Below are 26,470 nucleotides of genomic sequence, written 5' to 3'. Positions count from 1 at the left end.
TCTTCTCCTTCATTATTATAATTATGTCATCATTACAATTACTATTGTTATCATCGTCATTTTATCGCCAATATTCATTAGTCGGTGACCCTTTTTCGCCTTCCTGTATGTTAATGGATTGTCATTGGCGTACGTCCCCGTACACTGCATGTCACCATCACACCAATGTAATCGACTCCTGACCGATCGATGAAATTCCATTTATGATAACCTCAAAATTTTCGTCTGTCTGGTGTCCGTTTTACAAAGATGTTTGCTTTAAACGCTCCTCAATAAAAGCACACTTTTCCTATACATCGTCAGTGAATAGAGTGACTGTTTTTACATCCCTCGCCTTCTGTTTTCATACCATCAGCATATGAATTTTATATTTTTTTCTATTTGCTCAAAGTAAATATACGTCATTTTCGAGTTATTCTGTTCCACCCCGGAGAAACATCACTCATATTCTAATAAAAGCAAACCAGAACTTGGCATAGATATAGACTGTCATAAATTATGAACAATTTGCCAATTCATTTTGTCAAAGTTGATAAGACTGAAGTTGCATACACAAAATAAATCAATATTTTGGAATTTAATGGATCTTAAGACATTAGACGCTGCATTCTTTCTAATTCCGATGTGTATTATTCTGCATACTACAGAAGGATCGAACGGTAAGTGGTTGTGAATATGATTAGTGAAGTCTTGCACAAAATAATAATTCCCTAAGATTATTTTCAGTCCTCTCATCATCATTCCGTACATGATAATGATAGTATGTTATTATTAATGTTGTTGTTGATCGGTTTTTGACGGCGCTCACATGAAAAAGAAAAAAATATATGCGCCAAATGGGACACTTCGAAATGTAAACTCATTGGAACAACCGATAAAATATTTGTAAATGTTGAAGGCTTTACAAACTAAAATTGGTGACAAGAAATCTGCAAACTTAATATCATAATTTCATTAATTTGATAATATGTAAACATTAACTTATTAAACGTTTTATTAAATGTTTGGTGCTTCCACATACCGTCCCAAAATGTGCATAATTAATCGACACCCCTCCTCCCTTCCCCTGCCACAACCTGCGCCACTACACACACACAAAAAAAACTTTCTACTGCCTGGTTCACTCTAGCAACGTGTTTAACATGACTTGTTTATGATTTAAAAGCGATGTTTATTATTGCTTAAATTTAACCTTCTTGTTTAAATTTGTAAAACATTTGTTTAAGCTCTTAATAGCAACCGAGAACCGTAAGTTCATAAAGTTTACCAGGCTGCTTAAGATTCATACGTATTTTTTGTTTTTTATCGCGTAATATGACTATGGTATATTTTTATTAGAATTAATTAATCATATTTTCAACTAATGAATTGATATCATACACACTGTCACCCGTTGTGCAAGGATAGATTGTAATTCATGAGGTAGTATAGATGCGAATGATCGGAGCCATCTTAGTGATATCGAGCTTTTGTAGTCTTAGAATAGGAAATTCAAGTATTTTGATATCACCAAAAGGGAAATTACCACTACTTGATAAATAGTTAATACTGTTTTGTTATATTTATATTATTTCATTTTAGTGCCCACTCCCTCCGACTTACGCCAGTGATAATTGCAATTTGTATTCAATCTTATTTGTTATTATATACCAAATCCCCGAATTGTTTTTGACATGATAGAAAGTTGCAAAGAACTTTTTGAAATGAGGTAATGGTATCTCTTTCAAAAGATATTATCCAGCTCTGTGTTTTTATGAAATATAGATTAATTCCACACCGACTAGGAAAGGCTTCGACCACTGAGGAGGAAATAATTGATTTTCCCTATACACCTGCCATATTCATTTTTTCTTGTCGTGATTCAATACAGAATGTGCAAGCAACCCTTGCAGAAACGGAGCGACCTGTCTGGATGAGCCATATGACTACTACACGTGTTTGTGCCCTCAGAAATCACGGTGGCACGGACGAAATTGCGACTTGGAATATAAATTCGGTCAGTAAACTGCGACATCGCCTATAATTTTAGTGTTAGTTTAGTTAATGACCACTATGCAAGACGAATAAGTAGTGATCATGGTGATAGGCCAGATCATGATTGTGAAGCCGGTGTGATTTTTTTTAGCTTATCTCAATTTTGTACATGCGTACTCAGAGGAAGACTGATTTTTAAGTTAAGGCTCATTTAATTGTAAAATATCATTTCATAAATCTTGAAAACTGAGATTGAGTGATGTCATTTCAGTTTCTGCACTCGACAGAGTGGATTTGGCGCGATGTAAGATCCAATTTATTATTACTATAATAATAATAATAACAATAATAATACTACATGAGAATTGGATATAGTGCATGTTCCATCTTGATTAGATGATCAAGGCGCTTCAGAACAGAACAACAAAAACTATTTATATACTTGTCTGAACAATAAATCAATGTCTATAAAAAAGCACTCTTATACAGGTATGTTTATAGGTTGCCCTTGAAGATGGTCAATGAAGTGGCCACCTTCAAGTTCTAAAACAAGATCTCGTTGGTCATTTTTATAGGCCTACACACAATTAAAATAATATTAAAATTTTATTAAACGCTGTCTATTATTATGACCCTTACAGTAATTGTTCAACAGTTTAAACAACCATACTTATGAGAATTAAATATTAAAACCAACTTTGCTGTCTCACATTTCAAACATTTTGTTTAAACTAGTAAACAACTACTGTAAGATCCATATAGTGAACAGCATTGTATACAAATTTTAAATAGCGATGTTATTGTGTAGCTAAAAGGCTGTGAAATATGCTTTATTAGATAAGAGTTCGGTTAAGTCAAAAAATCAGGGCCCATATTAATACTATAGACCTACAACTTTTCACATCTATGTTGAAAATGTTGCTTACTGTGTTTACCCCTATATGATTATTAAAGGAAAAAATGTCTATCATTATTTTATACAAAGACCAATGCGAGAGTGGTAACTTCTACAACTACACCGGAGAGATCTTAAGCGATGGTTATCCCAATGAACTTCCAAGTCGACTCTACTGCTTCCATTTAATTCGGATCCATGGAGCTGAGACAATCAACATTACCTTCGCCGATGTTCATTCCAGCGTTTCAACAAGTAATCTAGTATCCCTCGGATACGGATATGAAATTCCTTCACCCGTTATCCACAGCAGCCCCGATGTTGTTTGGGATTCTAGTATGGATGTTCCCACTCCGTTAGTTTTCAATAGTTCTGCAGCCTGGATTATGGTGAAAACACATGATTCATTGGGTCTGAGATATAATCTGACAATAAGTGCTGGTAAATTGTTTTTGAAAAATTACCTCATGCAATTCGCTTTGACTGTTCGATTTACTTATTTTGTTTACATAGACCTACTGATTTCACGTGCATCTTACCTTCATTATGCTTTAAATATCTTTCTTGAAAAAGCATTAAAATTATTGATAATACGTTTTACATTTGCTAAAGCTTTCTAAATCATTTAGAATAATCAAAATATTTGATCAATCCGATGATATTCTTGAGTGAACACTTGTAAAAAGAACGTTGTTCAATCAATATTATCAAACATACAAAGGGTATCCAAACCTCCTCTTATATTTTCCCAAAGATGAATTTCATCAATATTGATATTGTACTGTCCAGTTTAAAGGGTTTGAATATGATGGTGAATATTCCCCAGTGGGCATCAAGAACATGTATAAGTTGCATAACAAGTTTACATGTATATTATCATGTTTATTATGAATTTATAATTTTGATATGTAATCTATTACTACAAGAGTGTTCATATTTTAAACGAAGGTATTAAGACAATTATTGAAAATGGAGGTCCAGTAAAAGTCATTGTTTGTATATGTAATTGTTATTGCGGTGTTCATTATCATCATCATTATTAACATCATTACCATTATTTTCCCTTAATATCGTTATTTTGTTACCATCGTTAGGCTCTAATTATTATTATTACTAATAATGGTAGAAGTAGTAGTTCATTATGATTATATATTTTTCAATATACATGTATCATCATCGTCACCGTCGCCATGCTCAATATTAACATCACCTTCATCATGACCCTCCTGCTAAGTATGTCTCTTCCTTCTCCTCTTCATCATCCGGACTTTTCGCGTACGGAGAAACTCTCTACAACGCACCAATTACTTTGGAAATTGTCGAAAAGTTGGTGGACCGGGTGAGTGTTTCATAAAGTTGTTCGTAAAGTTACGCACAACTTTACGCACGACTGGAAAATGTTTTTAGGTCATATATCATTTACATAGGGATATCACTTAGCACAAGAAAGGATCACCAGTCGTGCGTAAAGTCATTCGTATCTTATGAACAGCTTTATGAAACACCCACCGGGAATCTCTCGACGGACTCTGGACAGCGACATATTTGCAATTGTTCGTCCGGTGCAAATCTTCGGATGATCTGCTGCCCTAGTCCACCTGCTTTCGACAGAAGCCTCTCAGCTCTCCATTGTGATTTCAATTGCATTTTCAAAGGAATCGATGCGCTGTTAAGAGTTTCCTCGTATTAAATACGAAAACTACCCATTATCGCCACCATCATGTGTTGTGCTTTCTTTCACAGATGGTAATAACTGCATTGATATCCAATGCCCGGTGGGAAAATGCAATAATGTCATAAGAGATTATACATGTAAGTACGTACTTTTAAGGGATCGAAATATTAGTAACGTTCAAAACGTTAAAACAAAAACAAAAAGAATTTGCAAGTCGATTTTAGCATCGCGATGGAAAATCTGTATTTTGTTTGTTCCCTCTTCCCTCATATTCCATTTTACTCCATTTCCCTTCTCTTTTATTATATCATATATAATAAGAGTAAAGGAACTTAAAGGTGAGCAGATAGTATAAAGTTACATTCGATCAAGATCATTACACAAAATTTAAATCTCTAATAATAGCAAACTCACGAGAGTTTGTCTGGCCAAACTGCATACTTACAAGCAACCATTATGTAAGAATAACAATCCAGGGTTGTCAGATTTTGACAGATGAAATACGGGACACTTTCTTCGCGGTCATGCCAATGGCGTATAGTGAGCCCTCAAAATGGAGGAGGCGAGACATGGCATTTTGTGCACCTTCTACATGTTTAACTTATTATCGTGATTATGGTTCTAATCATGCCACTAATCCAAATTGATTGAAGCCTACTAATAGATATTATTTCAAATATAAACTTTCTAGGAGCACGCACGCACACTCCACGTTCATGACTACTGCCGATTACGGAACCTTTCTCTACATATTAGGTCTAACGATAAAAAATAATAAGAATAATTCTTACACAAATTTTATTTATGCATATGAGTAAAAATTAAAATGAATATTCTCACATAAAGTGTTCAACATCGTGAAATACGGGACAAAATGGCGGCGTCCAAACAGGGTCGTAAGGGACGCGGGACGAAATTGTGAAGTATGGAACTATCCCTTGAAATCATTGCTAAGCTTTGTGTTACGGGCTCTAGGTCACCCTGCCCCCTCCTCCAATTCATGAGATTATTCTTGTACTCTTTTTATTTTCATCAAAGGCCCATGTTACCGCACGTGTCACAACGGAGGCGTATGCAACTTACACGGGGAATGTGACTGTCCACAAAACATATCGACGGGGGAAAGTTGTCAATATGGTAAGTTGCACTTTATTCTTAAGAATTTTTCCCAGTAGTTTATTAATCGGAATGTCATTTGGGCAAGGAATTATTATCTATATAATTATTATTGTTAATATTATTATTGTTATTGTTAGTGGTATTATCATTATTACTACTAGTAATAGCAGTAGTAGTAGTATTATTAGTAGTAGTAGTATCATTAACATTATTATTATCATTATCATTATCATCATCATCATCATTATCAATGAAACGGGCCTAAGATATGTGAGATGAAAAAATGATGAAAGGAAAAGAAAACAAACTCGATCGGTTCACTGAATTTGCTTGACTGTCCTTCATTATAACCAATTGATGTTGATATATTCTCATACACCAGCCACACCAGACCGACAAAAAGTATTACATTATTTGTAATGACATGCCTTCTTTGGTTTGGAGTTGATTTCGTTGGAGTGACTGTACTGTAACATAGGACATTTAATCTTGGATAATGTTTTTGTTAAGCCACAACTCAAATAATAGATGATACTAATGATAGTAGTAATAATAAAAACAATAGTTTATTTATATAGATTCCACCTCGTTAAGTGCTCATGGTGCTCCTATATTACCAAAGCTAAGCTCGGCAATCGATTCAGGTGCTCACAGCTTCTTCTTTTTTTTGAGGAATTACTTCCTGCCATGTATTTGGTTAAGTGCAGCACTGACGGTCAATTTATTACTGCAGGAAATTAGGCCATGGCTCATGGCTGGGATTCGAACCCATGACCATCTGTTTCAAAGTCCAGAGACCAATCTACAGGTCCACAACCATCCACTCTCTACTTTGACAGAGTTTATGTTCTTTGAATGGTATAAATACCTATGCAGTCAATTTGTTTCTGGGAATAATTAAGCTCTTTACCCTCTATCCTGTTTAATTTGCTCCAGTTCTTTGTAGAATTCCTGACTATCCGGCTCATCTGATCGGGTTGACGGCTAATTGCTCTTCACAAGCGCTTATTTACCAAGACGGTAAATGCAGTTTCACATGCGAGGATGGCTTCAAACGAGTGGGTGAACCTGTTGTAAGATGTTTAGAAAATGGAAACCTAAATACTTCTCTACCTAGTTGCCATGGTAATATCATTCCCTTGGTTTTCTTTACTTTATTTTCATTCTCAAAGCGTATTATGAAGGACCATTTCATAGACGATCCATATTTAGTTTTTTAACCAATAACTGCAAGGTGTGATTCTGCACTCAAACCAACAACTTGGTGAGATGCAAAGTTGAACGCTGTTGTTGTTCGCTTGCATAATTTTCGACCTTCCCTTAAAGTCATTCTTCTTCTCCTAAGACGAAGCAAAAAAAAAATCCAATCAAAATAATGTATATAGTACATTTTTTACTTTCAGCAGTAAGGTTGGCTTTTAAGTGTTGGGATTTGTTTAAGTAAGTGAACAGAAACCCTTTCTTCTTATTGCATTTTTCAAGCACACCTAATATTGAAGTAGATCGGTTTGCTAACAATCTGAGAATAATGAATTTAAGGTAATCATGAACTAATGGTCACTTCCAAGCATAACTTTTGAAGAGGAAAAATATGGATAAAATAGTTATTTGGGGGAGAAAGAAGTGGAATAACAACCAGCTACTCCACCTCAAACGCTTATTGTTTGATTTGAACTAAAATGGTCTTATGATTTTCCTCCAGTTGCATGTGATGTCCCATTGCCACCGGAGTTCTTAGTTTCGATAGAGGGTAATTGCTTGGACGAGGATCGCGTGGTACTGGAGGGACAAACGTGTACCTTTGGATGCCAGGAGGGGTACATGCTGATTGGAGAATCTTCTCTGACGTGTGGATCAGATGGTGGATCGCTATCTCTCCCTGAGTGCCAAGGTAGTAATATCACAGTCTCTGTAGCGAAAGGTTGGGTGACGGCGCTTAGCGGTTTAAGGGGAACCCTACCCTTTGTCCAACACCCCCCCCCCCCTTCCCGGGTTTGTTTAAAGGGTGCATCGAGACTTGTTTTAGTCGCCATTCTAATTAGTTTCAAAGAGATCTAAATTTCTGTTCAACCTTTACTAAACCATTTTAAAGAGGCTATCGTCTGCAATAGTTTATTACCAGTTGGACAGCCAATTGGTCTAGTAGGCAATTCATCTAACATAATATGGTCTAAAATCAGTTGGTCTAATAACCAGCCTCTACATGATTTTGTCAAATCACTGCACAAGGAGACCATGCCAGCCGGAATAAACTTTTACGGTATGAAGGTCCCATAATATCAGAATCGCCGTTTCCTTAAAAAAACTGTCTACTTGCATAATGATGAAGATCCGATCAGTATTCAAGGGACTATGTGCTTCAAACATTTTTTTTTTGCTTAGTCCCTACTGTGTATTTTTATCTGCAAAATGTAACACTATTTTTGTGAATGTGAATATCATTCTACATGTTGAAGTAAGTAAAACAAACAATCCCAACTTATCTGACTTACCGGGCTATAATTTTGATTGAGCTATACAGCAGAATCAATTGTTTGATTTTATATCAAGGATAAACTACCACCATGCGTCGAAAACTATTATTCGATCATATGTATTTCTTTCATTTAATGACAGTGGTTGTTTGCGATATACCAGTCCTACCATCTAATCTCAGGAGTAGGCCTATCGATATTGGATGCCAAGGCTTATCGACTATCGAATATAATATTACGTGCGAATATTACTGCCAGGCCGGCTACATCCTCAGTGGTATGGATCAAATATCCTGCAATGCCAAGGGACAATTGACTGGGAATCTGCCTAATTGTGAAGGTAAATATACATGTAGTTCAGTGGTGCAACGGGGTCTGATCTGAGATGATGAAAAGGCGGGACATGCATGATATTCCGCATCACATTAAACTTTAATCCCCATAAGGTTGTGCTAAGTTGAGTGTGACGAGTTCTGCAATCCCCAATACAGAAAAAAATGTGTGTTTTTTTTTTCTTGTTCAGCAGTGACCCTGAAAGGCTGATATACTAATGTACTGAGAATGACGATAATGATGGCGCTGATGATGGTGATGTTGATGATGGTTGCAGTACGTGGTGGTGCAAGTGGTGATGAAGAAGAAGATGATGATGATGACGATGATGATGATGATGGTGGTGGTGGTGGTGGTGGTGGTGGTGGTGATTATGATGATGATGATTAGGATGATGATGGCGGTGGTGACGATGATGAGGTAGTAAAGTAGTATTTTTTGCACAAACTCTTTTGATTGACTTTCCTAGAACTTCCGAATGATGATGATAATGATGATGATAACGACGGCGACACAAGTCCTGAATATGTCGACACCACGGACGACGTAAACAATGATGACGACGAAATAACGACAACAGAACCTTCAACAATGGGGTCGACAGAAAGCACCACGAGTTATGCGGGTTTGACGACGATGGAGGTCGTGATGATTGCCGGTGCTGTCCTGGGATTCATTTTCATTATTAATGTGGTAATCATCACTCTCTGCTGTAAGCCAAACTGCTGTCGAAGTGGTAAAGAAGAACGGGAACAACCACCAATGCCGATAGATTCCATTAACGTGCCGATTGTAAATGAAAATGTAAGCTTTTGTACAATATGTACTTTCTATATCGGAATGTAAGAGTATAAGGATATATATCAGTGGCGGATCCAGAGGGGGGCGCCCCGGGCGCGCGCCCCCCCCCCCCCTATTTTCGCCGGATTTTTTTTTTTGATGGTTATATTTACTGGATTGGTACAATGTAGTCAATTTCAAGGGCTAGATCTAGTCAAAACTATATTTTAACTTACGCTCATGGCCTTTGTGTTCGCACAAATGCACCTCTGTCATACTGTATTGCAATATGTAAATTCCGGAATTCCAGGGCGCGCAAGTCGATTGGTTGGAAAGTTGCACCACTTGTAATCGGGAGTTGCAGTGCAGTGACCAGTGTGAAGATGTTGGATTGGATATCATTTTTTCCCGAAATTTTGTGTTTTTTGTAACATGCGTTTGTCCGTCTTTATGGCAAATACATGTAAATTGTAAGTAACAGATCGCGAGAGAAAGTGTCAACGATGCGAATGATGTCTATCCCCGAGATTATTCTTTACTTAAAGATGAAGCCCTGTATCGGGCGCCACGTGCGCAGCATTATCATTCTGCCTTGGTCATGTACGTTTTCACTGAAATGTATAGGTCAGACATATTTGTATTTAATGTAAACTAACTTTTACACTTTCTGGTAGATTCAGAGGCATATTATCCAGGGCGCCCCAACCATAGGCGGATCCAGGGGGAGGGGCCCGGGCCCCCCCCCCCTATTGGCGGAGCAAAAAAAAAAAAGGGGAAAAGGAAGGAAAAATGAAAAAAGGAAAAGAGAGGAGAAAAGAAGGAAGGCAAGCATAAGAGGAGGAAGATGAGTGAATAAAATAAGATAAGGGGAATTAAGACTTGGAAATTATTTTTTTTGAAATCTTTCATGTCGGGATATAAAATTTTCGCTCGCGCTTTGCGCTCGCATTGCCTTTTAGGTGATATCTTGCTCAATATGGACCTTAAAATATCAAATTCTGAAGTCAATATACAAAACATATTTCAGCTGGGAAATTGAACTTTCATTATTTTGTTTTATTCACAAATTGATTTTTTAAAAGTGTAAAAAATTGTATTGGTCTGAATATTAACAATTTCTGCTTGCGCTGCGCGCTCGCAAAATTTGATTTGTCAGGTACCTATTATTTTCCTGTATTCCATGAAGTTCTCAAAATATCCCTATTTAGGTCAGATTGTCAAAACGTATCAGCTAGCGCTGCACGCTTGCATTTTGATTAGTGAGTTATGTATATCTCAATATTAATTCTAAAACAAACTACTTAAAATCACCATTTGATGACAATTAATCATAAATTTCTGCTCGCGATTTGCGCTCGCATTGATAGATTTTAAACTCGTGCATCTTATGCATAATTACAAAAGTGTTTAAATGTCCAATTTTCAGGCCATAATATTAATAGATTTTGCGCTCTCATGCTTAGGAAGAGAAATAGGAAGATAGTCATCATTTTCTTATGATGACATAATGTCCTTATAGAACATCCCGGTCCTATGTCAAAACTCAAAGTAACAATAATTGAAAATATCAGCTCTGTTTTAACTGTGATCCTTCTTCACCTCACAATTTTTCCACAAAGTGCTTGCAATACAGAGCTTAAAGTGACCCCTTTTCAGATCTGAATATTATATATTTTTAGCTCGCGCTTTGCGCTCGCTTTATTGATTTTCATGGTAAAAAAAGGTATTTAGAATACCCAAATTCTAGGTCGATATCTCAAACACACGTTTATTCAGATACGCACCTTGTTCTCCATTTAAATAATTATCCAGTTTCAGATAACAATATAAAAAATTGTCTGCTCGCGCTTTGTGCTCGCATTATTAATGTATGAAAATTTCCAATAGCTTAACCTTTTCATGATTTACAAAACATGAATAGAGTGTCCAGAATTTTTCCGCTCGCGCTTCGCGCTCGCATCAATAATGTTCAGTTTTTGTCTCATCCTTTCCACGATTACAAAAAGTGCTTGAAATTTCCATTATTCAGGTAGAAATGTCAAAAATTTCAGCTCGCGCTTCGCGCTCGCAATATTTGAATGTTGAAATATGTAACGTCTTCATGGCTAAGTTCAAGCAGTCCATAACAAATACGTTTTCGATCAGCTCAAAACGTATATAAAAATTTTCCGCTCGCGCTCTGCGCTCGCATTATTAATGTAAGGAAGATCCCCACTTCCTCATCCTTTTCATGATTTACAAAACTTGAATAGAGTGTCTCGTTCAGTAGGTCTAAATCACGAAATTTTTTGCTCACGCTTCGCGCTCGCACTAATCGTTTAGTTATATACCTATTCTGTTAAGTTACAAAAAGTGCTTAGAATTTCCATTCCTTAGGTAAAAATGTCAAAAAATTTCAGCTCGCGCTTCGCGCTCGCATTATTTGATTTTTAAAAATATGTAACGTCTTCATGGCTAACTGCAAGCAAGTCCTTAACAGTACCTTTTCCATCAGTTCATTTTTGCTCGCGCTTCACGTTCGTAATAATTATTCACTTGCATACACATCTTTTTTCAGGATTGCCCAGAATGTTCAAAACTTTTAGAAAAAAGTAAATAAGATTCCCCCCCAAAAAATAGCTCGCGCTTCGCGCTCGCATTATATAAATAATGATTATGGTATTATATATTTATGTTTATTCATAAGAATAAAGCTAAGAAGTGACTAATATGACTACCCCTTTAAAGATACCAAAAATCCCGGCAAATATCATATTCGAGTGGCCGATCGGGGAAAATATGGCTGAAAAAAAAATTCCGGGCCCCCCTATTGGCGAAGGCTGGATCCGCCCCTGCCCCCAACTAAGTTTCGCCGAAGCAATCATTCCAACGAATTATCAAGGAGCAAAATTGTATATTCTCAATCACCAGTCGACCCCACTCCGCGTTTGCTGTGTATAGGCAGCTATATGTCAGCGTAAGGAGCGAAGATTTTATGTGACGGGGGGGGGGGGGGTGGGGGTTGGGGGAGAATAAAAATACTTTCGTGCAAGCAAGTGAAGAGCCTTTGCCAAATGTATGTTTTGAATGACCGCTTATACGGTGTGTGACTGGAAACCAGCTCCTAAATGAGTCAGTATGTGTCTTTTAGTCATGAAGTTACAGTGATTTAAGTGTGCATTTTTCTTCTAAAGGTGCTCTCAAAATACGACTTTTGGACATGATTTTTTGAAAAAGTCCTTGCCGTGGGAGGGGGGTATCCCCCCTCCCACACCCTCCCCCGCTCGGTCGCTTCGCTCCCTCGCCGCTGGCGCCCCCACTATTTCAAAATCCTGGATCCGCCCCTGTATATATATATATATATATATATATATATATATATATAATATCCACTAGCTATATATCCATATAGCCACTAGCCCCTCTCTGTGGTCTAGTGGTTAAGGCACCGTCGTTCAAAGCTGGGGGCCCGGGTTCGATTCCCGGCAGAGACATTTTTTCGGCATAACCAATTTTTCCAAAGGGTAGATAGCTCTGGGGAACCTTGATTTAAGCTACGTCTACCATTGTACTCTTCATCCATTTCTTTACAATATTTAAATAAAAGAGTTGCCAAAGATGTTGCACATGTATAGCTTCACACACACACACACACATATATATATATTATACGTTTGGGTGTATTTGTCAGATATCACAGAAAAAATGAGAGTTAAAGGGATCATTTCAATTTGTGAGCAGCTGATTTTAAAAATTATCAAACTAAGATGAAACATGTGTATGTGCCTGTATTTGTCCTAAAAAAGTCCTGAAGCTGACCACAATATAATTATGATGAAAAACTCTAATTTAGAGTGGCAATTCATATTAGCCTGATTTTGACAACCCGTCTGTAAGACGGGTTTAGCTTATGCCCAGTTTTCTCCAATTCAAAAAGTCCCTGGTATGGTTGTGTTGACTGTCTTCTGCTGCTCTCATACGTGTATGCACACACTATCATTGGCTGAACTGGACATTGTATGTAGGTAATGATGCGTTCATCTGTAGTGCATGTGCTGTGGTGCACAGATTCACTGTATACACATATTCATTGAAACCAACCCCAATTATTTTCAAATTTCGGTTTACATCTCCATTTTGGACATAGTTCCAGTAGCTATGATATTTTGAAACTTCTGGGATGGTATTTTTACACTATAAGCCTAATGTTTATCCTATTTTTAAGAAACTAAATGAGGATTATTGTTTAAGTCATAACAAAGTGAAATGGAACGGTTTGAAAGTGTGTGCGTGGGGGAGCTGACCTTGCAAGAACAAAAAATCACGTTTTTGTACACGGTTTTGGAAAAAAAAGTGGGGGTGAAACAATTGAACTCCTCCCACCTCTTTGGTTCCGCAGCCCCTGATAAAAAAAAATCACAAATATTATCAACAAATTGCAGTCTCTCCTTACACGAAACGATTGCATCTCCGATGTAGACATATCTGAGTCGAGCAAGCTACGTGTTCCCAAAAAGTGAATCCCTGCATATTTGAAATGTTGACTTTTGAGGGAATATTATTGATACCATTTTGTGTTTACTTTAAAAAAATACAATAACGTATTTTGTTTCTATTTTAAGTATGTTTCCTATATTCCATTATTTAACATTTTTATCATATTTTAGCATTTTTCTTTTCAAAATTAATTCCTAGCGTTATGGACCCGGTCCACCTGCTGATGCGCTGACAGCAGATGAAACGCCGTCGTCTTCCGAAAAGTACGATAAATATAAATTCCCGGTAGGACGACTTCGCGGGCTTCACCTAGCAAACAATCTCATTGGCGGCGGCTCGTTCGGTCAAGTTTACCGCGTCGAAGCGGTTGGGATCATTGACGGTCAAGACAGGACTACAGTCGCGGTAAAGACGCTTCGAGGTTTGAATAATTTTTGTCTGCTTGTTTTGTTCTCCATTGTCTATTTTTTTTGCTTGTTAGTTTTATTGGCATATTCTGCAAGAATCACGTTGTTATATTTTTATCTTGTCTGTCTGATCTTGTGCATTTATCAAGAGAGTCCTATAATTTTTAAACAGATCGGTTCGACATGGGAAATCAACATATGCTCTTACCATGTGGGCATGTATAGGTATTTTTTTATGTCATTTTAATTTCACCTAAGTATAAAAAATTATATAACATTACGATTTTTAAATGCAAGTGAACCAAATATATATAGTCTATTCGGTGGACATAACATCATATGTGTTGCTGAACTTTTTTTTGTTTTATCTTTGGTCATACTCATGAAGGTGAGATTTTCACAAATAGATTGTTTTGTAACACGAAATTCGCACTTTTTGAAAATTTCGGTAAACAGTTATTCTGTCTTCACTATACAGGGTAGCCCTTTCAATAATGAATATTGTTCTGCCAAGGGGCCCTATAATCTTTGACAGTATTTTCTGATCCTTCAACCTGACTAGCCAACAATAATTACTTACCATATTAGTTTTTAATTTGTTTCTTTCTTTCTTGAATAAATTTTATACACACTACCCCATTCGTTTTGTAATTTGTTTTTGTTGATTCACAAATTTTGCTAATATCATCCCTTCTCTATTTGAAGATTCGCCCTCAGACCTTGAAAAGGATAATTTCTCGAATGAACTTGAGATGATGAAAGATATACCTCCTCATCCAAATATCATCAAGCTACTTGGGTACAGCACAGCTGAAGACGGTTAGTGACACATGCATAAATATTTCTTTCCCCTTTTATTTCAAATGTTTTCGTCTCGCCTGCATAGCAGAGCGAGAATAGGCGCCGCTTTTCGCACGGCGGCGTCGTCAACATTGAAATCTTAACCAAGGTTAAGTTTTTGAAATGTCATCATTATTTAGAAATAATGTAGACCTAGTTCATGAAACTTAAACACAAGGGTAATTAAGTATTACGAAACATCCTGCATGAGTTTCAGGTCGCATGACTAAGGTCAAAGATCATTTATGGTCAATGAATGTAGACCATGTTGGGGGATCAATATCAAAATCTTAACCAAGGTTAAGTTTTTGAAATGTCGTCATAACTTCTAAAGTATACCTTGTTCATGAAACTTGAAGATAAGGGTAATAGTGTATCACAAAAGATCCTGCCTGAGTTTCAGGTCACATGACTAAGGTCAAAGGTCACAAAGGGTCAATGAACTTTGACCATGTAGGGGGTATTTGTGTAATTTTCATCATAACTTTACCATTTTATAGATCTAGTTCATGAAACTTAATCATAAGAGCAATTAAGTATCCCTGAACATCCTGTGCGAGTTTAAGGTCACATGACCAAGGTCAAATGTCATGTAGGGTCAACAAATTTTGATTATGTCGGGGGTATTTTTGGAACTGTCATCATAACTTTAAAGTTTATAGATCTAGTCCATGAAACTTGGGACATAAGAGTAACCATGTATCCCTGAATATCTTGTGCTTGTTTCCGGTCACATGACCAAAATCAAAGGTCATTTAGGGTCAATGAACTTTGGCCATGTTGGGGTATTTGTTTAATCGGCATCATAACTTAGAAAGTTTATGGATCTACACATGTAGTTCATGAAACATAGATATAAGGGTAATCAAGTATGAATGATTGTTTTGTCTTGGTCACATGATCATGGTCAAATGTCATGTTGGGTCAAGGACATAGTATTTTATTATCACATGAGTGTAATCTTTTGTGAATAATTATGTAATAGCTGTTTTCAAAGTCAGCACTGCTGCCATATCGAATCGCGTAATGCAGGCGAGACTGCCAGAGGCGTTCTACTTGACATTTTTTTCAATTAAAAAAGACACTTCGCTGACACAGCGCGATATTTTGTAAGGCACGTGTAAACTTTTGCATCATAATCTACACCAACGGCTGCTTGATGACGAATAAATAAGTTTATACAAAGAGTAAAATGGCTTGTGGGTCTACATTGTCATGATCACATGTTAAGATGACGCCATTTAATATGTCATTTTATCTAAAATTTCTAAAAGTTTTCTTTTATACCACGTTCTGTTGTTGACTGGAACAACTTGCCAAACTCAATCAAATCAATTCTCGACAAAGACAAATAATAATTATACTTGCTTATATAGCGCTTATTACTTACTTTGTCAGAAGTCTCTAAGCGCTCTACAGTATATGCAGCATAATTACCCTGGCTTTAGCAGTGCAGCTGTTACGCGCGCTGCATTTCAAGGAGTAAATTCCTTCCTGCCAGGTACCCATTTACCTCACCTGGGTTGAGTGCAGCACATTGTGGATCAATTTCTTGCTGAAAGAAATTACGCCATGGTTGGGATTTGAACCCACGACCCTCTGTTTCAGAGTCCGGAGACTAATCCACTGGGCCACAACGCTCCATAAATTCAAATTCAAAGTAACAATCCAGAAGTTCTTAAACCAAAATCAATACTAAGCATCGCCTCTCACCTCCGCGTAACGACCATCAGCGCACCCTAACCCTGCCCGTTTGACCCCTTTTAGGGGAGTTGGGCAGTATCCTGGAAGTAAGTAAGTAAAATAAAGGTTTAACAATCAGTACCCTTACTGTTTCATTTATTTTCAGTCTTGGGCTGCTAATTACAGGGGCGGTGCTTCTTGAGGTGCAGATGCATATGCCTGAGTACCGGGGTAGTGAAAAGTGCAAATAAAAAATAGGAATGAATGAACTATAAAGAAAAGGGAAGAAAGAGAGAACAATTTCTTTTTTTTCAAAAAAAGAGGTCTTTGTCGGCATACCTCTTACCCCTGTTGATGTCACATTTAAATCGACTTACCCCATCCCTATTCCCTGACACTATTGTGTCAATTGAAAAGAAATATTCGACAATAAAAACATATATCATGCATAATCTATCTCCGTTGCATAGGCTCTACCTACATTATAATGGAATATTGTCCCAATCAGAGCCTGCGACATTGTCTAATGCAGCTGTCTAAAGAGAATCGGCGGCAGGACGTCTGCGTGTCATCAGAACAACTTCTTCGCTTCGGTGTACAAATCGCCGGTGCTATGGAATTCATTGCTCAAAAACAGGTATTAATTGTCAATGATAATGCCTCCCCCCACTGTTAGTAATAATAAAGAAGTTCAAAGGATTTCAGCCAGCCAATAAGCCAGTTCGTAGTTCCTTTCTGCGCATGATCAAAAGATTCTACGCATGATCAGAAGAAGGTCATTTGTACTAAAGTGACATGGCGCTTTAAAATCTAATGAGATAAGCACCAACTTTGATGTCATGATTATTCATATATTCTTTTGAATTGTGGTTTTCATTTACATCCACAAAAACAACAATGCATCCATGAACGACTGGTATATTTCACAGTTTGTCAAGTACATTGTGCAACATGCTAAGATATGCATTCAAAGTAGGAATGCAACAAATACCTTCATTAAGTGTTCATTGGTGTGCTATTCTAGTCACCTGGTCTATTCAATTTCTTCATCCTGCTATGTAAGGCAAGCTTACGTAATATTTTGCTTTGAAATCTGCCTATCATGATGAAAGAAATGAAAGGTCATTTGACCAAAATTGCCCATGAAGTAACTACGAACTGGTCTATAGTAGTTCATTGTCGTTTGAACAAATTCGTTATAATCTTGATAATCCCTAAACAGGGAACCACAGGGTGCATGCGACCCCCCCCCCCCTCCCCTCGCCCTCCTCTCCCCCGTCTGGGAACACAAAGAAAAAACATTGTAAAATATGAATCGGTTTGGGACTTTCAGACTTCTTTTTTGCTTGTTCATTGGTGAACTGCCTTTCGGAGCGGATAATATTTTTTTTAAATTCTTTTATTGGTGTTTTTAAATATTCGATGAAGCCAATGCCATACCACAATGGTCACCGCCCCCCCCCCCCTCAAAAACTACTGTGTTGGTTGTTGAGAATATGAATCCTCCTTTTAAAAAGATTTCCATTTGTGACTTTAAAGGTCTCTTCCACGGACTGTATAGACATAATTTACAAAATCGTAAGTTACCGCAAATTCAATTATTAGGTGGTCTGTCATGAATATGACAGATCACCTATTATATTCGTCAGATTTTACTTTATTTATTTTTATTGCCAAATTTTGTCGCCAGGTTATCTCAAAATCGGGCCTGTCAAATTTCTTGATTTTCATATCATGTATGGATATTATTGTGGAATCGCGAAACGAAACTTTTCAAGGTCATCAAATCGTGATGACGTCATCTAGGCGCCATTTTGTAAAATTAAATTATTGATCATATCATCGCAACTAATCATCATAAATCATTCATATTTGCACCATATTAAGTTCAGATGACAGGTCATCAGGACATGTCAACAGAGGTCATGCAAAGGTCACGACGCGCACGTACGCGCGCGTCAAAATTTTAAAATTTTCCAAATCAACCGTGGTCAAGTTTGGGTACGTTTCAGGCCATTTTGAGCATGTCAAAAATTTGCGCGCGCACAGGTATGCGTGCGCGTTCTTGCTCCTACCATCGCTATGCCTCTTCGAGTTGTCATTTATTTTGTGTCTGTCCATCGTCCATGATCTTCTGATTAATTTGATACCTCATTCAGCCTCTTACAACCAATAATACGCAAATGCGCGTCAATTCAAATGTGCCTTACACGCGCGTGCAAACTCGCAAAATAAGTCAAAAGTGGCCAAAAATATGCCTATATAAAATTCACTGTAGCTCTTCAAGGAGTCCGTTGACCCCCAATTTTTCCTCACTCTTGGATATAGTGAATATCTCATAGGGAGACTGCGTTATTACTACAAAATTACGTTAAAAATGAAATTTACACATTTTCGCAATATACGTCAACGTATTTATAATTATTTGACAGTATCTTTTTTATTAGTGGTCAGTTTTCTCTCAAATTTTGATATGATGTAGTCGAAACATTTCTCTACAAATAACGTGTGAATAATTTTCACTTTCGACCGCAGCATCAATGTTTTGTGACCTGTTTAAGTATTTGCAAAATTTTTCTCGGCCTAATTTTTGAGAATTTTTTAGAGAAAATGTTTTGTTAATCAATTTTACGGTCTTCCTGTAAGTTTCAAGCCCACTGGTTTTGCACTTTTTCATGTACGACATTTTTCGTATTTTTTCCGGAACTCTTTAAGAGGTAATTTTAACATTGTAAAACATCATTTATGTATTTTCTGAGTAAACGCTACAATATTGAAACGCTATTTGGTGGAAAAATTTCATTCCAGACATTTTGTCGAAATTCCCAGATTTTTTTGTTGTGGTCATTTCTATTGAATATAATGTATAACAAATTTGCAGGTACCTTATATGAAATTTTTAAAAAAATTGTGCAAATTCGTTAATTTTACGGGAAAATTGCTTGTATTTTAATCTTTTACCTTACCTTTTTTCACTAAAAATCATCACGAAAGAATTTTCAAGTAAATTTCAGTCATACTCAATTAATCAATGGATATTGAAAATTCTTGATGGTAAAAATGTGAAATTTTTCAGAAATTTTCAGAATTGTGCAAACTTTTACAACAAAATTCTACGTCATTCTTTCATAGAAAACATCGCTGATCAGTTTTTAAGTGAATGCTGGGAAACTGAAGCATTGTGATTCAGAAATTTCTAATTAAAATGATAGAAATTTAGAAGAAATTTTGAACAAAAGTTTTAAACATATTTTAGTTTTAAAAAAGTATCACCTATGAATTTTCATGTATTCTGTGAAATTTATACCCACTAAAATTGTAAAAATTCTTGCTTGAAATCTTGAAAAAAAGTGCTAACAGTACAAAGGGTTTTTAAAAAGATTTTGCACAAAAAAACATAAAACTGTTGATTAAAAATTAGCTGCTGTGGAAATTAAGATTAAGGCGCCTTTCGTTGCACAATTTTAGAATGTCAATTTTGGTAAAAATCGTCTGAAATTTTTGAGGAGTTTTTAAGGCGTTTTACGTGCTCCAAACTTCATTTCATATTTACCGTATTGTATTATCACCACCATCATTATACTCATCACGATTGTCATCCCCACATTAATAATCACATATAGGAATGGTCTAAATTTAGTCCTATGATGTGTATGATCAAGATTATCAATCATATCTAAGTAATTCATTTCATACAACATTAGCCGACACTGAATGAAAATTCATGACAGACCACCTAATTCGTCCTCATGACGAATTAAAATCTAGTCTTTATATAATATTTCTAGATTGTCCATCGGGACCTAGCGGCACGGAACATCCTTTTAGGGTTGAGGCTCGAGTGTAAGGTGGCCGACTTTGGTCTGGCGAGGAGTATGAATGAAGATGAGGAATACATTATGATGTCAAGGGTAAAATAATATGGAAGAGAAGTGGAACACATATCTCTTTCCGAAGTGAAAATTGCGTACTAATTTTGGAGTGATGATATTTTTCCTTTCCCCCTTTTTTATTGTAAATGGTGATGTGCCCCCCCCCCCCTGCTGACATCTTGGGTCTGCTTCTGATTCCACTCAACGACAATTTGGCACAATACTTCAGTGCTCTCCAATGTACTGTACGTGTCATTTTTTTGTTCTAGTTCAATTAGTACACAGAATATGGTCGAATATCAGCAGAACACTGGAATAATTTCATATATTTTCAAAAGTTAGATATGTATTCCAAATGGATTCGAACTAACCACAGAAAATAATAGTTTAAAATCATAAACAAAAAGTAGTTCTATTATAGATATGATTAAAACTTCTTAATCTTTTAGCTACATAGTTTGAAAATGAAAGGATCTATAACATAGCAATGGGGTAAGCCAAAGTAATTTAAAAAATTATTCAAATTATATAATATAGGAATTGTCGTATTGTTTACATAATGAGTAACGGATAACGATGCTTAAAGTGTGAACTATGTTGAATGGGTTTGTAATTTATTTAGACTATTCAGTATTTTTCGAAATAAAAGGTTTTAAAAGTCTTTCAAAACATATTTCCCACCTCTTTAAAGCACAAGCAGTTGTTTCTAACACCAAAGACTTTCTCCGTTTTTAATACAGAGCCGAATGCCCATTCGATGGATGGCGCCTGAATCTCTTTATCGTGACGTGTACTCAACGAAGAGTGATGTTTGGTCTTTTGCTGTAGTCATGTGGGAAATCTTGACACTTGGTGAGATTTATCACTTCAATCTAAACGACTAAGGTTTCCAATAAGAAATATTTAACAAAAATAGGCGCCATATCCGTCTCGTAAGAGATGCTTAAGGTGTATAAATGAGGGGGGGGGGCAAACAAAATTATAAGTAACAGAATATCATTGATAAAATGAGTTCAAGAGGTTAAGTTTTTAGCTTTATCTTCAATGTTTTGACACTCTTGCTATCTCGGATATCTCGTGGGCCCTGCATGGATGAATGCCCCCCCCCCACCACTTTGTTTTACATTTTGGAACTGTAAGAAGAGAAGACTGTAAGAAGACCACAGTCACTGGAGCGTAAAGAGATCACGTTCTTATATATTCATTGTTTTTTGCTAATCCAGTTGGGGTTCTGTGTCTCAATTAAAGTCGCCCTTCATTGATTGCCATCCTTTGAAACATAAGGGGTTGTAGACATGCAATTTTCTGCATTCATCTCTTCTATCCATGGGTCAAAACGGTTTTGAAAGTGGGCGGAGCTGAGCCGAAAGTGGGAGGGGAGCCACTATGCAAAAAGAAATCAGAATCAGATGGTCATTTTACGTCTTTGTACAGAGGGGACTGAAGCGCCTCACCATCAATTCCGTGAACTCTGATACTAAAGAAACAGTTTTAGAATTGTAAAATATAGACCTATCTCACCAATACATCATTAACTACGATCTTGAAATAACAACAACTCAAATTTAAAGATTACTCATTTTATCACAAAATCGGCATAATACTTTATAATTCCATGTTGCGAGAGCGATAGCACTTTGGATCAGTTTCAGGCACTGGCGGATCCGGGGGAGGGGCAAACTCGGCCCGTGCCCCCCCCCCCATCCTTGAGAAACACAATTAAAATTTGTAATGTAAAAATGCCATTAAAACAAAAATGTGTTTTGGTTAAAACCCTTTTTTCTTCTTTTTTTTTGCTTGTCAAAGTTTTCTTCAGGAAAATGTGCCCCCCTTCGAAAAATCCTGAATCCGCCCCTGGTTTCGGGTATAATACAGACGTTTCAGGTGTCGGAGTTTGATTCCCGCCTGTTATGAGCCTCGGGACGTACCCCTCTCCACTATCATGGCCGGAAGCAGCGGGGGGGGGGGGTGAGGGGGCGCTCCCCCCCAAAAAAAAGTAAAAATAAAAAATAAATAAAACCTACATTTGTTTAATGAAAAAATTCATGAAATTCACCAAAAATGAGCAGGAAATCCTTTAATTTCACTTCCGAAAATGCAAAAGCAACCCCCATGAGAGGCTCGGTCGCTTCGCTTTCTCGTTTGGAAGTTTCTTTGAAAATTTCTACTCGTCTTGCCCCAGGAAAATATTCTGCGTACGGCCATGATCACTATTTAATCTTTCTTGACTTTCACATGAATCGGTTCATTTTCGATGGGTTCATGCGTTAATTGCGAAGAAGCCTTTAAATATTGGTGGACAAACTTCATGTCCATTTTGTCCCCCCAAAAGTGTCGTTAATAAATCAACTACACAGTAAAAACACTGTTTACTAATTATGAACCTAACAGTTATTCACACGGTTTAAACAAGTTTTAATCTTAAACGACAAACTTAATGTCAATATCTAATTATCATCGTGGTCATCGTTGTATGTAATGTCAAATGGCGTTGGACAAAATAGCGCGAGAATAAAAGAGTATTCATTTCCCCGTTTGAGATAAGATGATACGACATGTAATATTTCTGTCACAGGAGGATAGGTATAATGCATCCCCGCAGCCCGGTCATCATGGTCATTCAATCTTTCTATCTCTTTTACCAACCAGGTGCACGCCCTTACACCGGGATGGACATCCAACAAGTGAAGATGGCAGTAAATATGGGATACCGATTGCCTAATCCCGAACATTGTAGCCAGGATTTGTGAGTAAATTTGATTAAAAACAAATATTCAATTCGACATTTATTTCGAAAGGTTAAGCATTGATACATTTTTAAAAGTTACATTAAAATGAATGCGACAAATACAAGCATCTTAATTTCTGTGTCTGGTTATGGTAACTCCCGTAAGAACTCGGCAGGACAGCCTTTTGTTGCATAGTATCACTAGGCAGGGCCCTGGGAACGGTTTCACTACAAAATGAAAGTCCCGAAAAATTTCACAGGCTAAAAAAAAAGAGTTTTTCTACAAAATGTCGTTCATTTTGGTTACATTACTGCCATATCTAGGGGTGCTGCCTATGGAAAATAAGACATGCACGCAGTACCCCAAGAAACATACTGGGGGTGCTCCAGAATCCCGCTTCTCAGTACCAGGACCATGGCACCAAGCTGGTATATAACCATTACATAGGAACATTTTACATCAAAGTTAATCAGTCATAATAGTGGTTGACCTCATAGACGACAAATATTACTCTCGGGTCCTTCAACGTGGAGACAGTGGAAGAGCGGGAATTCGAACTCACGACACACTGATCATGAGTCTAATGCTCTAACCACTGGACTACACGACGCTTCGTCTTCCCATTTTTCAACAACAGCCACTTATTTTGGCAATCCACCAAGCGAAGAAATGATAGTTTTTATAACCTTATATTTACATTATTGTAGGCCATTGGCATAGTGTGCATAAATTGTGAGGGGGGGGGGGGTTTAGCATGTTGGGTAAAAATCGAAATCTTAAATATGAAAGTATGATTTTATGATAGATTTTGACATACTTTTCAGAAATTACCCTCATCTGTGCTTTAATGATGGAGGCCCTTCATCGCTGAAGATCTCGTTGAAAAGGAAAAGCATGTGAACAAATTTATGTTATAATTGGAACTCGTCATCCTATGAATTGTTTGATGTGTGTCATGTACACTCTTAGAATATATCAGTCAAATTGACTAGACCAGTAGTCAACTGGGTGCAACTGGTATGTCTAGTCACATTTCTTACATAATATTTTAGTCAGAAATATCTCTGCTGTAGTAAAATACGACTAGAAAATAGTCAATTGACTAGAATTTCAGAATGTAAAGCAATTAAGATGCCCCACTATATAAAGTTGGTGCCTTACTCATAATATTGCTAGAGCCAATGTATGTAAAGGCATGGTCACACCGACCGAGCGTTGTTGGAGCGGTCGTGGAGCGGAGAGAAAAAAATTATCACCGCTCGCTACCGTTCACCATTTTCGATTTCGATTGTTTTTTTTTTTTTTTTTCGATTTAGTTTTGGATTTTTTCCCCAATTTTGTGAGCGAAATTCGACCCTCTCTCCCCACCGCTCCACGACCGTTCCAACAACGCTCGGGCGGTGTGACCAGGCCCTAACCAACTTTATCTTACATTCTCCACCCTCAAGCATTGTTTTGTTCCCATTTTGTATCTTACCATTGTTTATAGATATAACTTGATGCTAGAATGCTGGATAGGCAACCCCGTGGGAAGACCGACGTTTGGCCAAATAAAAGTACGACTAGACGATATGCTGATGACCCCAAATGTAAGTTTGACTACAGGGGCCCGTTGCGTAAAAGTTTTTACCTGAGAAAACTCTGGGTAAAGTGAAAACTAAGGTTAGTCTAATTTCTGCCATTTACTTTGACGCAGGGCAAAAACTCCGGTAAAACAACCTGAGTTTTCTCAGGTAAAAAGTTTTATGCAACGGGCCCCTGGGGATGTACTTTTATATTAACCCACTTAAAGTATTTTACGGTTACTTTTGGTGGAATTGATGGCTCGTAATTTTCTTTACTTTTGTAATCGATGTGATGTAAAAAGTATGTGAAATTCCTCTTTTTGTTAAAATTAGTTGGCCAATTTTTCTCTTTGTAAATTTCTTACCACAGCAGGCAAAATCAATAAGTACATGCTTTTGCGATACCAACCATTACTTTTGGTAATGGCTTTTGGCACGGCCTTCCTGTGGAGCGTTTCCTGAAACGACTTGTCGGACGTTTTATCCGACAGTTACCATAGGAACAATGCCTTTCAGCCAATCAAAATCAAGGAAAGATGTCAGATCTGGCAACTTGTTAGACAAAATTGTTGATGAAACGGTCCCCTGATCATCAAACTTCAAACGATTAAAAACAAATCACTTTCCATTCCTATCTTTCTTTCTCTCTCCACTTCTCTCCCTCTCTCCTTCTCTCTCTCTCCATCCATCTCCCCCCCCCCCCCATATTCCATTCAAGTAGGCCAACATCGTAATGGACAAGTTTGACGGCACTGACTACGATTACATGCCGATGTCTGCTCTCGTTGATGACGTCGACATGAACGCCATGTCGCCCACGGATACGACTCCCGACTTTAATACGCATGGTCTATATAAGATACCATGTGAGCCGTGATTCTATACGTATATAAATGAAACTTGTGACTTTCGTGACTTTCTAACGATCATCCATTTTAATTTATTCTCTTTATTAAGTCATACACACACTGCAAAAACTCCGGTGTTGATTTAACACCAGCCCGGAATCTGTGTATGTCCACACCAGAGAAGTATTGAACCAACACCAGTTTGGAATCAAACCGATGCTGTTTTTATACTGAATGGTGTTATATACCGGTTTTTGACTAATACAAAAATCGGTGTTTAACATTTCTCTGGTGTGAACATATATAGATTCCTGGCTGGTGTTAAATCAACACCGGAGCTTTTGCAGTGCAAGTAATGATAATAGTATTCATATCTTTAAAAACGCTTTACTCGAGTATTGATATGGTATTATTGCTCTGTTTTATATCAATATGCCGATATAAATGTGTATGATTTTGTATTGCTCATTAATTTGTGTTTCTGTTAATTCTGGTTAAGTTGAACATTATTTTTAAGGACTGATTAAATAAAAATAAGTGTCAGCTGATTTCTATATTGTCGAGGGGAAACTCGTTGACCACACGTCCCCTTCGCGAATGAAATGAGGGGGCAGACGAAGGATCGTCCCCCCTCCCCTTTCCCATATTCACTCCGACAATCATGGAATGACTTTTCTGATATAATCATAATCTTTGATGGATTGCCTGCCTGATGCAAAATTATGAAAGATGGTTGTATTGTATTGATATTGATATTATATTGCATTTTTTTGTCATTTGAATGAAATTTCATCATCTTC

General features: G+C 37.1%; 1 protein-coding gene across 1 annotated transcript; it reads left to right on the top strand.

Annotated features, from left to right (window-relative positions):
- Positions 1-2,934: 2,934 nt before the first annotated feature.
- LOC121430953 lies at positions 2,935-25,820 on the top strand. Its single transcript, XM_041628392.1, has 15 exons — positions 2,935-3,310; positions 4,613-4,681; positions 5,583-5,681; positions 6,600-6,788; positions 7,366-7,554; positions 8,280-8,477; positions 8,940-9,274; positions 13,925-14,147; positions 14,839-14,952; positions 17,127-17,293; positions 20,445-20,567; positions 21,269-21,380; positions 23,178-23,274; positions 24,747-24,846; positions 25,544-25,820. Exons 1-15 carry the CDS (start codon positions 2,935-2,937, stop codon positions 25,697-25,699), a joined length of 2,547 nt encoding a protein of 848 aa, XP_041484326.1. The 3' UTR covers positions 25,700-25,820.
- The last annotated feature ends 650 nt before the right edge of the window (positions 25,821-26,470 follow it).

This window comes from Lytechinus variegatus, chromosome 1 (assembly GCF_018143015.1).
Source record: "Lytechinus variegatus isolate NC3 chromosome 1, Lvar_3.0, whole genome shotgun sequence".
Taxonomy (NCBI): Eukaryota; Metazoa; Echinodermata; class Echinoidea; order Temnopleuroida; family Toxopneustidae; genus Lytechinus; species Lytechinus variegatus.
The sequence above is the reverse complement of the archived record's forward strand: the minus strand, read 5'-3'. Positions and strand labels throughout refer to the sequence as shown.